Source organism: Lissotriton vulgaris, chromosome 2_1, assembly GCF_964263255.1.
Source record: "Lissotriton vulgaris chromosome 2_1, aLisVul1.2, whole genome shotgun sequence".
Taxonomy (NCBI): domain Eukaryota; kingdom Metazoa; phylum Chordata; class Amphibia; order Caudata; family Salamandridae; genus Lissotriton; species Lissotriton vulgaris.
The window spans coordinates 1145172922-1145189412 of record NC_141687.1 but is presented as its reverse complement, the minus strand read 5'-3'; the positions used below and the strand labels follow the sequence as shown (position 1 = coordinate 1145189412).

The window sequence follows — 16491 nt, the reverse complement described above, 5'->3', positions numbered from 1 at the left end:
ATGTTGTCACACAGATAAGAGGGTTTTCATTAGTGGGCCATGGATTGTTTAGAAGAACATATCGTGGTTGGTTACATGTTTTAAGTATTTTGTCTGGGTATCCTCTGGTCTTCAGTTTATTTGATAGTTCCATTGCCCGTTTTTGAAAATCCTTCAATTTACTGCAATTCCTCCTTAGCCGGAAGAATTGGCCATAAGGCAAATTCTCTCTTACGACACAAGGGTGGAAGCTGTCGAATTTTAGTAAGATGTTTTTGGAGGTGGGTTTGTGGTATGTTCTTGTTTCTACGCTGCCATGTTCCTTCGTAATGGTTATCTCCAAAAAGAAGATCTCATACTCATCGATGGAGCTAGTGAATTTTAGGTTACTGTCTAGTCCATTGATCCACTCCAGAAAATCTTGGAGCTCATCTTTGGGTCCTTCCCAAATCAGGAGGACGTTGTCAATATACCTTCTCCAGAAGGACATATGACTGTCATACGGGTTCTCAGCGTGGAGGATATACTTCTTCTCAAAGTCGTAGACATAAAGTCCTGCCACACTGGGGGCAAAGGTGCTGCCCATTGAGGTCCTGTTAATTTGTAGGAAAAGGTCACCTCCAAATACAAAAATGTTTTCTTTGCGGGCTAGTATGGTGCATTCTATAATAAATGCTTTTGGGGTCCGATATTCCCATTTGGCCCTACTGATAACCTCAATTGTGTCATCCTGGGGGATGCTCGTGTACAGGTTCTCAATGTCAAGACTCGCGAGAAATGTGTAGTCTCCCTCCATATTGATTTGTTTTATAAGATTCAATAGAGTCTTTGTGTCTTTTAGGTAGGTGGTGGTGTTCTGCACCAGAGGTTTTAGAAACAAGTCACAGAACTCGAAAGTGGTTTCTAAAGAGAGTTGATCCCTGAGACGATGGGTCGTCCTGTGGGAGGGGGTCTATTTTTATGAATCTTGGGTAACATAAAGAAATAGGGGATCCTTTCCTCCATCGTTACCAAGAAGTCTGCTTTCTTTTTGGAGATATGGCCACTTTTTTCTGCAAAGAAAGAGATCTGGACAGCACCTCTGGGACAGCTTCACTCACAAACCCACCACAGTTCCTGCATGCAGCCCTGCCAAGTATCACGCATCCATCGTTAGACTAACACTTTTCAGTGTAATAGTCTGTATCACTGTACTGAAATGCAAAGTCACGCATAATAGGCATAGCACCTGCCTCTGCTGTCAAGCTGTGGCGCTGCTATGCTTACTAAAACTAAAGCTGGAGTGGCAGCGCGGCATGGCATGAGCCCCCGATAGGCTTGTGGGCTGGCTGAGCTAGCTGCTAACTGGCTATTATGTATCAATTAATTGGAAGGATTCCTGCGGCGCCGCATTACATTCAAACTGACGTCACAAAGTAGTGTCCAATGTCTACCGAGACATCAGCCGACTTAGGTTAGAGTTCCACAGTGACTTTAGTTAGCGTGGGATGACACGTCCTGCTGCTGGCTTCAGTTTTGATAAAGTTTGTGGGAGGCTGGCTAGCCTGCAGCAATGGCAGTGCTGCTCACATCACAGCACAACGGTAAATTAAAGTCAATAATGATCCCCTCGCGAACACCGGACCCAACCCCACAGACCGTGGTGGCCGGTGGAGCCTAGAGAACACACTTCAGCTCAGATGTAGCGGAGCCTAAGTGATCCCGAATGCCCAGGCGAAGCGTTTGCCGAAGGAGTAGTTGAGGCCTGGACTCTGGGGAGGCTGCTGGCCCATAAGCCGAAATGCCATGGCTCGCCTTGCAAGTAAGTGGGTCTCAGACAATACCTCTGGGTGTTAATCTACAAATTTGCTTAGTATTTGGTCAGTCAGCTGCCTGCCAGTGTTGGCTAGCTGAAGTTCTGCCCTGGCTTACTGAGGCTGGTTGCAGTGACCTTTAAGTGTGTGCCTCAGCCTGACGCTGCTTTGCCTAGTCAATGCACGCGGTGTGCTGTGTGCCGCGGCAGCTGTGACTGTCGAGTGAGTCAGCGAGTACGGTGTTGACTGACTCCTCCACGTGTAAACCTCTTCTTTTCCTTTGCCACCTTGATTCGTTTTCACCATATACTTTACCCCCTCAGCCAGCCAACAGTGACATGCATATCCAGTGTTCGTTTAGCTCATTGCCAAAATTTGGTGTTGTCTTCCTAATAAATTCCACTCCAAACACAGTGAATTGAGTAGCGAACACTTTATTAGAACGCAACCCATTAAGCCAGCAAGCTCCAACTGTCCTTAGGTGCTGCGGGCCCAATTGCATGTGGTTTCTCTCAGAGCATGGTGTAAACACCCAACAGTGACTGCCTTTATGTGAACATGTAGGCCACGCCTTGCCTGTTGTTGTCCAGTCAGGCGCCACCCATTCTAAGACCATGCTGGTGTCTGATTGGCCACAGAAGTGACAGGAGTCAGCTTTGGCTTTCCTTACAGCGCCCACCTCCACCAGTGGTGCCATGTGTGATCAACACGGGACCTCTGTGCTGCTTAATAATGCAGAAGAGGTCGTACTCTGGCCCAAGGCAAGATCATGTTTTCCTCGCCCGTCGGAGGAGAGTGAGTGAAAACAACTCCCCTGCTGCCCTGTATGTGTATTGGGAGTCGGGCACAGATAGACTGTCCAGTGCAGGCAGGTGAGCTGCCCAATGCTCTAAAAGACCCAGTTCCATTGACCAGCCACTGATTGTTGACTGAAGGACTGCAGTGAGCTCAGGGATCATTGTTTGGAGACAACTGCAGCAGCATCAAAAACCCTCGAGAGACTCACACCTACCAGCGTGACACAGTTCTTGTCCTCCAGCCAGACAGACTTCAAGTACGTTTTTTTTTAAAGTTTGACCCTGGGCCCCAGTTTGTGTGTGTGTGTTTGTGTGTACGCGCTCGTGCGCTGTTAGCAGGTTGTAGTGGGATTGTAATTACGTTCTAATGTTCTAATGTTCACGAGCCCGGGCAGGTGTATCAATACATCAGACCAACAACATTGCTTTTGTTCGAGTGGCATCCTGCCTGGGGGCTAGCTGCAGTGTAAAACCTTAATGCTGTCGGATGAATTCAACTTGTCACTACACAAGTGCTTAAACTATAATTAGGAGGCAGGTTTACGAATTTCCATAATTTGTTCATCATAAGAGATATGCATGCATTGTAAAAAGGTCACACATTTAATCTGCCTTAATAAATAATTCACAAATAAGTATTTATACAGTACTAACAAGTCTTACTACTCCAAAAAAATAATAACAGAGCATGTAAAAACTGAAGAGAAAATAATAAGGTTCCAAACGTAGGCACTGCAGTCCACATGCAGCTTGTTGGTGCCAGTTCGTAACTCACTAAACTATAATTTAAGAAGTATAACTTGTATCCTGTGGGTAACAAAAGGATCTCTCAAGCATAAGCAATAACCAGCTGAGCTGTCTACATAAAGTACAAATCAGTGACCTGTGTGTTACAAGCTGCTCTTGGCAATGGACATATTAACTCTCCATGCTATATGATGAGTCAGACGTGTGGTTAGACTGAACAGAGATTTCTCCAGCAAGTGCACAGAGCATCAAGTAGTTTAGTGTATATTAAGCCTCCTTATCAGGTGGTTTGCAGCACTTTAAAGGCCGTTTTAGAGCTTCTCACTGTTTAAAGTGATCATTTCTGATATTTATCTCTTTTCATGGACTTTACTTTCTTTTACTCGTGAAAATGTGCCTTAAAACTTGGCAGCTACGCTGAGAACTGCAGTCACGCAGTCTGTCTCCGGTTAGTGCTCTTCCATTTCTGGTGCTTTGCAGCAGTTTTAAGATCTTGGAGTTTTGTGTTGCTCAAATGAGTGTAATTTCTAATATTTATATGTATCCCTCTTCTCCATTGTTTGATATTGCTTGCAAGAAAGCGTCACTCATAGTTGTTGAAATGTCACTCATAATTATGCTGAAAATATGAAATGTCACACTTGGCCATCTGAAACACTGGTAGCTATGCAATTATGCCACTCTAAAAATAACACTGTTCCTTAACATTGGCGGGGGAGGGTGCTAAATACTCTGAGCTGTGGCAACCCTTCTTGTCTTTGCTAGCCTCAGAGTTTCGTGAGATTACTTGTCCTCGCTATCTGCGCTTGCTGCGCCTGTCAGATGTGGATCAGACGGGGACGAGTTAGTGGGATGGAACCCTTGATAGAGGGGAGTAGTAGATCTGGAACTGGGGTGGCGGGTGGGTTGAGGGCGGGTGAGGCGGGATTATGGTTTAGCAGTTTTTTTCTGTTCTTGTTAATGATTGTTCGCATCCACAATACGTCCACTCCTGCTACTGGCTCTGTAGGGTGACATGGCTTTGTTTATCTTACTACCTGAGCTTATTACTTTGCAATGTAACAAAGGTTTGGGGCCATATGGACATGTGTTGTTTATATATGTGTCATATTCTCTCAATAAAAAGATTTAAAACTAAAAATAATACTGTACCAATCATGCACAACAAATGGAGTAGCGTCTTACTCAACCACAGTGCTTAATTTGAGCCGACACCGGCACTTAATCAACAACACCAGCACTTTTCATGAGCACCAGTTAAGGACACATTCTTTTACGGTAGGCAGGGGAATTTAAGTAATTTGCCCAGAATCACAGGATGTTGAGCCACCGCGAGACTCAAACCGAGTTCCCCAGCTCCAAGGTCGACAGCTCTGGCCATTATGCCACATCATCTCCCCACTTTCATGGTTAGTAGTTGGTTCTGTTTAGGAGGCGCTAACATGGGCGTAGGAAGTGTGGGGGGCGTGGGGGACATACCCCCCCTGATTTGGGAGTGGGGGGACACAGGGGACAAGGGTGGGGGGGACAAAAGAATTTCCCCTCTCCCTTCTGTTATTCACAGGGCCATTAGCGCGCGAAAGTGCTACCTAATGGCCCTGTACTTGACCTCTGACCTCACCTGCCTGCAGTCAAGGAGGCCACCCGCCCTCTGCCCTTTGTTATTCTGCAGTAAGGCTTGGCCAGTCTGGGAAGGGCAGAGAAGGAAAAAAAACTTGTCTCTTTTCCATCATGCCCAGAGAAGGCAAGGACAGTGTCCGCTTCTCCTGCTCTGCCTGTGGTAGCTTCCCTCCTCACCCCCCCTCTCTCTCTTTATTCCTCCATCTCTTCCTGTCTCTGTCTTGCTTATCCTTAAGTGCTGATTTCAAAAGACATATGTTACATATTCTCTCTTGCCTCTCCTTTTCTTTATTTGTTCCCCCGTGAAATTGATCCAAAAACGAGCAGAACACTTTGGCTGGAAATGTCCTCATTTTCTTACCGCTGACAGGGTTCTATTCCAAAGTACAACCTCGGGACAGAGAGAAAAAAAGTATCAAAATGAGAAAAATGATTAAACAACCAAATAAATCAATACAAAGTGGTCAGCAGACAGGCTATATTGTTATTTACACCCATGCACCTTAGTGCTGCTTTACAGAGTTTTCCAGTGAAGCGCTACTTTCTTTTTATCTTCTTTCTTTGAACAACATTGTTTTCCCACAGTGCACCGTTCATAAAGGGACTGCAATACCTGGTTGAGGGGTGGAGTGGAAAATGTTTAAAATTAGCGTTTTCAACTGTTTTAATTATTTTACCCTATAAAATGTGTACCGCAGCTCTGTGTTGAGGGATTTGGTCTTTTTTAAACTAAACTGCTCACATTTTGTAAGGATATAAGCAATGGACATTGAAACAGGTCCCTTCCTGATCCTGTAGTCAAGTCCTGAACTTTTCAGGCAAAATCACTTACTGATTTCTGAATAATGAGTTTAAAACTGTTAAGGTAACCTTGTTTTTCCTGCTTACATTTCACATGCTTTGCTCATCCTTGCATTCAGTGTTTGCTTTTTACAGGGTCTTGTTACTTTTTTCAGGCAGCATTTTACTCTTGTCCAATGCATAATTTGAATTGAGTCTCAGCACAATTGGGTTGTAGCTGAAGGCCGTGCCAGTTTCTCCCAGTAGGGCAGTATGGTGCTCAGTGGGGGAGAGGATGTGGCACTCTGGCCAGAGCTGCCAAATTTGGAACTGGAGTACCATTTTCAGCCTTCATGACCAGTCCACCAGACCACACTCCTGACAGAGCTCATTCCGATGCTACACCTTAGAAGGCCCGATAGAGCTTAGAAGCCCTGGTGTCTTAGCACCAGCAGGTGGACCCTAACGGTGGCAAGTGTGAGTTAACCTTGAAGGCCGGTCCACCACAATCCATGCAGTTCACCTCCAGTCTTGCGAGGAGGCATACGAAGAAGCACACACTAGAGCGACAGTGACTCTGTCACTGAGGTCACAAAACCCTTGAGGCCAGTCCACCTCGTCCATTGGTACCTCCATTGGACTTTTCAGCACCAGTAGTGCAACTTACCTGGGGTTGGTAATGTTGGATGTGCATGCACATTAAACTTAGGGGATGATTATAATGGTGGTGGGACTGCCACATCACCGCGTCGTTGACAGTCCCACTACCATTGATGACTGCATTACTGCCCGCCATATTACAATGGCGGGCGGTTCCCTGGCAGTCGGAGAGACCGATCGCCACACACACTTCTCCCTTCCATGGGGAACGGAGAAGGCTGGGATCCTTGTGTCTTGAAGAAAGGAGATAGAAAGGTGTACCTGCTCTTCAAGAAGGATATACAATGCAATAAGGGCCAGAATAGCCACTCTGGCATTTCCTTTGTGGGCTGCAAACTAATGATGCTTAATTTAAGTTGGTGTCTGAAGGTGAGGAGTAACTGTATTCTTTGTTAGAGACCGTTACATTATTTAAACCATCAGACTGTAAAACCGAACAAGAGAAAACAGAGAAAAAGGAGAAAGCAAAAATTAGAAAGAACCTGGAAGAGTGAGATAATGTGGAGGGAGAGTATGTTGGTGGATAAAGCAGGCAGGAGATGAAATCAGATAGACAGCCTTGGTATTCAACAACCCAGCTCCGCCATGAATTCCCTCACTACCACCCTTTAATAGTGCTGCTCAAGTCTCCATAACCACTCTCAGATGCATTTAATTAGTTATATAGCGCCACTCATACCAGTGCAGGGTGTCAGCACTTTACATCATTCACACTACACAGAGGCAGTTAATCATAGGTGTGTAAATCTGTGTATAGGAAATGTTAAATAAAACTACAGGGTGTAGGAGTTACATGTCATCCATACTTGTAGACAGTATTGTTTAAGAGTGCTTTATCTGGATGTTGGAAAGTGGGTTAATAGTAGGGGCAAATGTATATCTGTCCCTGGCAATAAGGACACTACCTCAACATATAGCTCCGTACCGGTCTTCAAAAATTATTCTTGGCTGTGAGCTGGTATGTAAAGCATTTAAAAACAACCAATTCAGTAAATAATTAAGACACAACACACAATAAAAATCCAACACCAATTTATAAAAATACAGAATATTTTTCTCTTTAAAATGAAAAAAAATCCAATGTAGGGAACCGGAAATATGACTTTTATAAACTTTTGCACGATATAGCACATAGAAACGTATATACCCTTTTGGTACATCTGGTCACGCTGGACCTGCTCAAAGTCAAAGTTTCAGACCGACCACGATGAAGCCCTGCGGGGCTACTCCTTGCGGTAGGTCTCGGTCACAGGTTTTACCTCCTGACTTAGTAACTTTTCTGGAGCTTTTCTTCACGGGGTCCATCAAAGCTCTCAGCCAGCCCTGATTCGGTGAGGGTTCGCCGGCTTGCCTTGCAACGAACTCCCGGTCAAACTTATGGAAGTCCAACCACCGGAGCTTTCCAGCGGTACGAGCTAGGGATGCAGGCTGGCACACAGTTGATGGTGGTTGGCTTGGCTCTCATATTTGGCCCCGGTCACCTTTTCTAAGTTCGGAATTAGAAATGTTTGCAGAGCTTTTTCTTGCAGGGTCCCTCAATGCTTTTCACTAGGCCGGATTCAGTGAGGGTTCACGAGCTTGTGTTTCCGCCTATGCCTGATCAAACTCTGGAAGTCGGACCTATGGAGCTTTTCTGCAGGAGGAACCTTGACGGCAGGTCAACTCATGGTTGATGGTTGTCGGCTTGGCTGGCCAGAGTGAATTGGTCCACTTATGGAGCTTTTTACCAAAGTTGCTCCAAACCTCTGGAACTTCTTCCTGAACTTTTCCAAAGGGTCTCACAGCGTCAAAAACTTACTCCAAGGGTCTGGAATCTCCAAGGTGGTCCTTGAAATGGACTTCAGTTACCACAATCCACTTTGACAAAACCCCTTCAAATCCACTGGTAGTTCTCCAGGCTGTGGATTCTTTGTGGTCCAGGTGTGCTCTGTTAACCTTCATCTTGCAGGGAGACCACTCTTCATTCCTTTTGAAGCAAGGTAGTCCATAGGACTGTAATTCCAGACTGTGCAACAGTCACAATCTTCAGTCCAGGGCCTGGTTGGTTCAAATCAAACTCCTCAGCAGGGACCCTTCTTCTCCCAAGTTTGAAGCAGCTTCATCTGAGAGGCTTTGTCCCTTTCAGATACTTATTCCAAGTTCTCTGGGTCAAGAAGGAGGACACTCCTGTCCAATGAGGTGCAGGGCAATGCTCCAGGGTATGACCACATCCTCTAAAGTGTGGCCTTATTTTCCCAAATAGAGCACAATTTCTCTAAAATTCATAATGGCTGGTTTTCCAGCAGAGGGAGCAGAACTAACTAAACCAGCCTACAGGATGGCTTCATCTATCTAGGTCCACTCCCCTTACATCTGGGAATTCCTCCTTAATCCCCCCATCTGGCTGTGGGAGAGGTGTAAATGAAAGTGATTTTTCCAGTTTGTCTCCTTCTCTTGAAGAGCGTTGTTTGCTACCCCTCCCCCTGGCTCTAGCATTCCTATGCCCAGCCACCTCTTCTCCCAGACAGTCCTCCTAACTCTAGGGGTCATTTATCACCTCTTCAAACAGCCAGTCCAATCCACTTACCTCTGACAAATCAAGGCAGGGCACTAGAGGGCTGATTTGTGGCTTGCAGGCAAGAAATTTTTATAACTTTTTGTCTCTACATTTTAGAATAAATTCAACAATACCACATTGTTGCATTTATCATTAACATTCTTCTGAGTCTTTTGATCCTAGTTGTATGGCTTTCCTTTATCTAGTTATTAATTAACCCTTTCTCTGCGGCGGCTATTCCGCCGCAGCGCTAAGGGGGCGGGGGCCACGCGGCGCGCCCATGCTCGTGACGGAACCGCTCCGTCACCAGCTGCGGTCACACTGTGCTCATGACGGAGCGGTTCCGTCACGGTCCCACCCGCTTAATGGAACGCTCAGCGCAGGCGCGGAATCCGCGCCGCGCAGGGGTGCCGAGTGGGCCGTGACGGAACTGCTCCGTCATCAGCACAGCGCGACCGCAGCTGATGACGGAGCGGCTCCGTCACCAGGAGGGGAGGGGTTAATAACCTCTTGCAATATTAACCTATGGGCTGGGGATCTGCAATGGAAAAATTAACTGGCCAATTTTTCCAATACCATTGACTATATTAGGATCCCAGGGCATATAACACTCATTTTATAAGGGTCTTCCTTGTAGATACCTGACCTCTAACCCCTGGGACACCTAGGGGAAACCCTGGGGATACCTAATATGCCCCAACATTGTAGGTTATCAATTTGTAAGTGCCCCAAAACCCAAAAGTCAAGATTGGGCACAATTTGCATTTTAAAAGCAGTCCTCAAACACTGGCCTGCTTTTAAACTGACCTCAGGCTACAGCAGTGCACACATGCAAGTGCAGGAAGGGATGCTGGCCTCTAAACCACTATGCCCAAATATATACTAGGGACTTTAAGGTAGTTTCAATTCCCATGCCCTATTATGTACTAGGGCCGTGTAGGAGAGGTCATGTCAATCATGGAGGTACCCTACCCATAGTGCACCCTAGTGTATGTAGGTGTTTTTACTGTATTTGTAAGTGTCTCTTTCAACATAGCACTGGCCCTGGGCCTGGTTAGTCAGAGGCCAGGGTCAGTCAGAGTGAGGTACCACCAGTACAAGTCAGCAAAAAGTTGGGAAGTGCCCAGGGCACAGATGGCTTTGCAACACTAGAGAAGCACAAACCCAGCATTTAAAACATAACACCATGGTTGGGGGTTCTCTTTAATAATCAGAATTGATTTCCATCCTAATGAACCTATTTTCCAACCTTAGTATAATGAAAGACTGGGTAAGAATTATAACATTCTAATCTATACCTTGCAGTTTTCATGCAGCTCTTTGATGACGGTTAATAGCTCACTGTTCAATGTTAGGATTTTAACTTATAAACTGCAAATAGCAAAAGAATCTCTCAGCCAAAACCAGTAACTCACTGACCTATTTACATTATATGCATTTTGTGATCTGCGTGGTACACGATCTTTGTAGCGGGCATATTACCCCACTGTGGCTACCTTACCTTGAGTCAAAACTTCCAGCAGTCAGACCTCTAATCTCTCTCAATAAAGATCATTAATCACCAAAGTTATCTTCACATTTTTATTGTTGCTTGAAAATTGCAGGAATGCATCAGCAGGTACTTTTCAAACCATAATGCACTTACATACATGACGCCCTCACCCGAAGTCAGTGACCTTTTTTGCTTGGTGCATGAAGATGCAAGATTCATATACATGTTTTTTTAACATTTGGTCTGATTACTATGTGAACGTAAATAACAATAAAGCATACATGCAAACTGTCACTACATGCCTGCTTTTCTCAATATTTCACTTCAAAACTATGCGACTGTATTTGTTTAACGGGTGGTGATTTGTATAGGGTCAACGGAAAGTCCACAATGTTGTCCCTGTCCCCCCCAGAATTTTAGTGTCTCCTACGCCCCTGGGCGCTAATAAGAGATGCAAGCTGCCTCCCGACGAGAGCCCCGGCACTTATTTTTTTTACATATTAACCGCTGCTGTACCATGATACTGTCCAAAAGTATATTAGGGTTTCATCGGGACTGAGAAAACGCTATACAAATGCCACAAGAAAACAATTCAAATCTCAGCATGAAGCTCTCCCGGTCCACCACTAGGTGGCAGGGTTCCTACAATTTGACAGTGGGATCGAAGTATGACGTACGAGTTTATTCCTATACAAAACTCTAAAATAAAATACCGCCTTCTATTCTAAACTGTAAAATAAAGTAAATGTAGGCCATCACTTTCTAGCCTAGTTGTCATGTTTTCAATGTTGTGAGATGTAATACTGTTTCTTTTGCTTTCCTGATTTTTTTAAAGATCCGGATAAAGAAAGTCCTTCTCGCCTAAATATAGCCGTCCTGCTGGAGCTGCCCGAACAGAGGGCCGAAGTCTTGTTCCGTCTGCAGCGCGCGAACTGCTAACAAAGAGTCACTAAAAGGAAGAACCACACAACCCACAGAAACTACTCTGCAAGGAGCCCTGAGCAGCCGAGGCGCAGTGAAGGACCACGTCACATTTTCTTGTTATACTTTTTTTATTTTATTATTTATTCAGCGAGCTTTGAGTGGAAACAGTGGTGTGATTTTTCGCATCGGAGAACAGAGGACCAAGTCAACACTGTGGCCTGAATCGTTTTTGAAAGAAAGTACAACACTGCCACACTGTGGCCATTGTGCGCTCAGCAGCGACTAACGCTGTTCTGACATTTTAGAAGTATTTTTTAATTAACCAAGCCCTATCGGCATAAAGAATGCCGAAGAGATCGCCAATGGACTATATCTGAATAACATTTTGTATTTGAGTTTGTAAACCTGTCTGTTTCTCTCGCCAGTATTGCCTCTGACTGGTTTGGAAGGAAATAACATGAAACACTTTGTGTGCGATTTGAATTACAAAACATCAACAAACAATATTCCAATTGTGGAGGTAGGAATGGGCGTAGGAGTGAGGTGCAGTTTTTCGATTCATGTGTGCACCTTCTGGGATTCGTACCACAACCATGTTGCGTATCACTGCCTTATTTTTCACAGAGACACACAAGAGGTATGATGGTGTAAGTAAAATGACCATATTTTGCCCTGTTGGCATGAGTTTAATTTCTCTAAGGTGCAGTCTGTCATATTTACGTTTCCCAGAATGGCCTCTGCTCCTCATTTCATCCACCACATTCGAGGGTTTTGGAATGGGATTGCAAGAAAACCGGTCTCAGAATGTCCTGAGGTAAATCTGCGGGGAAGTAATAGGTCCTTTTAACGCATGACCCTTTACGTCAGCATTAGTGAAAACCGTGGTGGCGAAGGATGATGGCCGCTCCCTGCAGGTGGCTACAACCACTCAGACCCAGTCATGTGATACACAATTGCGAGGTCTTACACCGGAGAGTTTGAGAGATTTGACATAATGGGGTGTCTGAGCTGACAGAGGTTACTCTGCATTGGGACCAAGATCGGCTGGCAAATGTCACAATATGATGCAGTCGTGTAGCAATCGTGCCCAGTACCCTAAAGCACAGGGACTCACGCCAGCCTTGCTGTGTACATCAAACAGTCATAATTTGGTTCCAGTGAGCACTAAAGTCCATGTCATGGTGGCAGTTCAAAAAGAATGAACCCCTTCAGCTATTCTTCCTATTTTGAGAACTGGTTTGAGTAGTTTTAGGCCATTCTGCTAATTTCAGAAATAGTAACATTTCAAAAGATAGGGTAGTCTACACCTCAAGAACGCCATATTACCTTCTTTCAAGCAAGAGTTAGGACGAGGATCTTTTTCAGCTCTGGAAGTATACATTTCAGTGACACTGTCCCAGCTTAACTTACAGAATACAGTAGAAATCAGCAGATAACCATATTTAATAAAACACGTATCTCTCTTTCTCGCTTTGAAAACTGAGTGAGACCTGCCGTGAAATTTGACCTGTTGTTTTTTAACTGCTTAGTTTCTGCAACTGTTTAACAAAAGCCATTATGAATTGTTCATCATTTTAACCTGTACACTGCATTGACCTGTCCTCCATTTGATTGTGATCTGCGTTGGCCTGCCACTCATAATGACCTTTCATCCATGCTGGCCTGTCATCCATTTTGACCTTTCCTCAGTTTTGACCAATCTGCTTATTCAACCTGTCCCCTGGCTCAGACTTTACATTTGATCTCTATTTAAACCTGCTCGACCTTTTGACATGTATTTTACTCCTGACTTTGACAGAGCAACATATGCTCCTTTTGGAATTGTGCTCCAAAATAACACATGCTCCATTTCAGCCTGTGATCCATTTCGACTTATCAGCGATTTCGACCTGTATTTCATTTTGACCAGTGCTCAGCGTCGAACTGGGGCAGAAAATAGGCCCAGACACCAAAATAAAAGTGCCCCCCACTTCTGAATCAGGTAGCGAATCAGGTAGCTAAAAAAGCAGCCCACATTATCAAACCAGGGCAGTTTTGAACTTGTAAAGACAAGATGTATATGTGTTTAGCAAAGATGTGGGCTAATATGTGCATTTGTGTTTGTGGTAATACCAGGCACAAACCAGCCCACCAGACAGCAAAACAGACCCACTAAGCCCAAAAAGTGGCCCACACTCGGACTTGTCAGAGCCGCCCTTTGCTTTGCGACCAAATGTATATTTTGGGTATGTACTCAATTGCAATTTATTCTCCGCTGTGATCTATTTTCTTTAATTCCAATACCTTCACCAGTATTATTTGATATGCAATCATGGGCAGTATGCTGACTGTAGTCCACAGCTTCACCAGAGTGAGGTTAGGAACCGGGATCGATAGCTGGATATCCCTTTCATCCTTGCCACACAAAAACAACAGGCGTTCTTGTTTCGCTTAGTTGCACTGCATGCATGTGTTCTTGGTGAAATGTGGGCTAGAGAGCAGGTGAGTTGGTTGTGATTGACAGGCACATGTATGCATTATGTGACATAAAACAGCTGAAAGGACAGCCTCTTTTGCAGGTGAGGTAGAAACAGCTTGTCTCTAAACCAATGGTGGTTGTAGTTACAAAATAAACAAGTGCCTGTCACTGTGACTGGATACCACTACCAAGACAGACCTGAAATTCCTGAAGGGTCCCCTTGAAGATTGTAAAATTTCCACTGAGCATAAGGGGGTAATGAGAATTGTGAGTTTCAGACTGCCTTGGTGAAAGATTGACCGAGTTAGCCATTAACCAACTGCAAGGACCTTTATTGTCCTGATGGACTTATTTTGGCGCAAGCCTCGTCACCACTGTGAGCTGCTATGAGCTGGGCAGTGATGTGGTTTGCAGAGGGCTTCACGACAGCATTCACCAGAAGTGACTGGTGAAAGAAAAAGAAACCACTAAATGATGGTATATATGGAGGCTGAGCATTTGCATGTCCTAGTGAGGTGCTTGGTAAAATTCTTAGATGCATTTACTGATTGTAGTGTGTAGCCGAGGTGTGTTGTTAGCCTTCTGTCAGGTAAGGTCAACCCTTTGCACAGGCTCTTTGTAAGGAACTGAGTAGTCTTGCTTGCCAAATACTTTGCACTAATTAAGGATTGGTGCAGGGAATGATGTTCTGCAATCGGCAGAGGATATCTCATGATGGTACAACAGACCGGGGTTCAGCAAAGGGCAACCGCACAGGTCATGTGCACCTCAAATGCAACCCTGTGCTGAAAGCTAGTGCCAAAGGCCACACCCGAACAAAATTTGTGATATTTGTAGTTAAACATGGTGTTAAATCAGGATCATTTATCTAAGATCCTTTGCTGAGGAAAGGCTGGGGAAAATGCACTCTTAGTTTAGCATGTACCAGATTGTGTGTTGCTACTGTTTCCAAAATGATTTTGTTTAGCTTCAGTTATTTTGCTAGTTTCAATTGACCATCTACCTACTTCACTCCAGAGGAGGCAGAATGACTATACACATATTGCTCTACTGACCAATTAACACCTTCATGCCACCATTGCAACGCCAGGCAACAATTTTCCTCCTAAGACACTGGATGCTGCTCCCTGTCCTTATGTTTATCTATTTTATAATATCTACACAACGTACATGATAGGGAAAAATGTGATTAGTAGTGTTTGTGAAGTTGCCACCGGTTTGTATATTTCTCAGACACAACTGACTATATCTGTTTTCTGTGAAACTTGGTGTCACTCATTGCCTGACAATAGATTAAACAGAGCTAGGGCAGCATTAATCAGAGAAATTCAGAAGAACTAAGATAGTCTGTGAACACTGTTCCCTGTTCAGCCGTATTTTCTCATCTTCCTCTTTTTGTCAAACTTTTAATAGAATGTTAACAACCGCAAGTAGGAAATTGACTACTACCAACACAATGTTGGGAACTACTAATGGGATGTTGCCAACTGCAACTAGAATACTGGTGACTGTCTGCCTAATGTTGCCACTGTGAGTAGCATGTTGGAAGCTGTCATGAGAGTTATTAGCAACTACCACTTTAATGTGGGTAGCTGTCTTCATCACTAATTTGTGTAGACAGCAGCTGCTGGTAGGATGCTAGCTCATTCATTTAAAATGGTGCCAGAGGAACCTAGAAGGGTGGCAGCTGTAGATAGTATGCAAGAGGCAGCAATGGTGATTGTTGAATACCTCTATTAGAATTTTGGCGGCCGCAATAGGTGGTTCATGGCAGCTACTTTTCTACAGTGCCTTACCGGACAGGTGTGGGTTTGTGTTAAGTAGATAATGTAGGTAGCTACATTAAAGCCGGTGAACATGATTTTCCTTTTGTTCTAGTGGGGCTTGGAGATTGGTGATTGAAACTTGATTATTCCTGCCTTGTCGTAAAGTAAAATCTTCCTGCATGGTCATATTGCCTTATTTATTCACTCACCCCACTTCTTAATGTGCCAATTTCAGTACAGCAAACATTTGCCATCTTCTGCTTTATTTTGTACAGTGGTTAACCTAAACCTATGATTTTAGGGTAAAACAAATAGACGTTGGGTTTCCCAACGATAGATCACAAACAATCTCTTGTGTGTCAGCAAAACTGCTCTAATGTTTAATTAAACTGTTTTTGACATAAAACACACATTTGTTTGACTCATTGATTTGTGTTGTGTGACTAATCGTGGACTTCTTTCATGTGATCTTCTTTGAACACTACACAAATGCACCAACCCAAAAGAAGACAAACAAGTTACATTAATTGCAATTTAAAGTAGAAGAACACTCCAATAACATCAATGGAACAAAGCCATCGCTAAAGGTGTTTTGCTGGATGTCGCCTCATCTTCAAGGGAGAGTAGTTAAAATGGAAAGTTGAACGACTAGTTCTAACTAAGATTAAAGAAGCTTTGGTTCGCAACTTAATGTAAAGAGAACTCGGCACATCAGCGTGTAAACTCCTTGCACTCTGATCAGAATGGAGTGTGAACACAAAGGCGCTGCAGACCATTGTGTCTAAGATGAAAAGGAGCTGCTCCTTGACGTGATTTTAAAAATAATATTTTTGCGAGGGCCTCCAGCGTGAGGCAGTGGAAGCCCCTAAAGTTTTCTTTTCATTGGTTTCTTCTCCTCAGATCTTGGACCAGGTTCACACAAAAAGCTCTTTACCTTCT

General features: G+C 44.3%; 1 protein-coding gene across 2 annotated transcripts in view; it reads left to right on the top strand.

The window, feature by feature from the left end:
• NKAIN1 (sodium/potassium transporting ATPase interacting 1) overlaps window positions 1-15960 on the top strand; it is a 495005-nt gene extending 479045 nt beyond the window's left edge. Inside the window, exon 7 of one of the 2 annotated variants that reach the window (XM_086956847.1) lies at window positions 11240-15960. In XM_086956847.1, the coding sequence (XP_086812973.1) occupies window positions 11240-11249 (10 nt within the window). In that variant the 3' untranslated portion in view covers window positions 11250-15960. The remainder of the gene's footprint in view (window positions 1-11239) is intronic. The other variant, XM_086956849.1, reaches the window with a different exon arrangement.
• The last annotated feature ends 531 nt before the right edge of the window (window positions 15961-16491 follow it).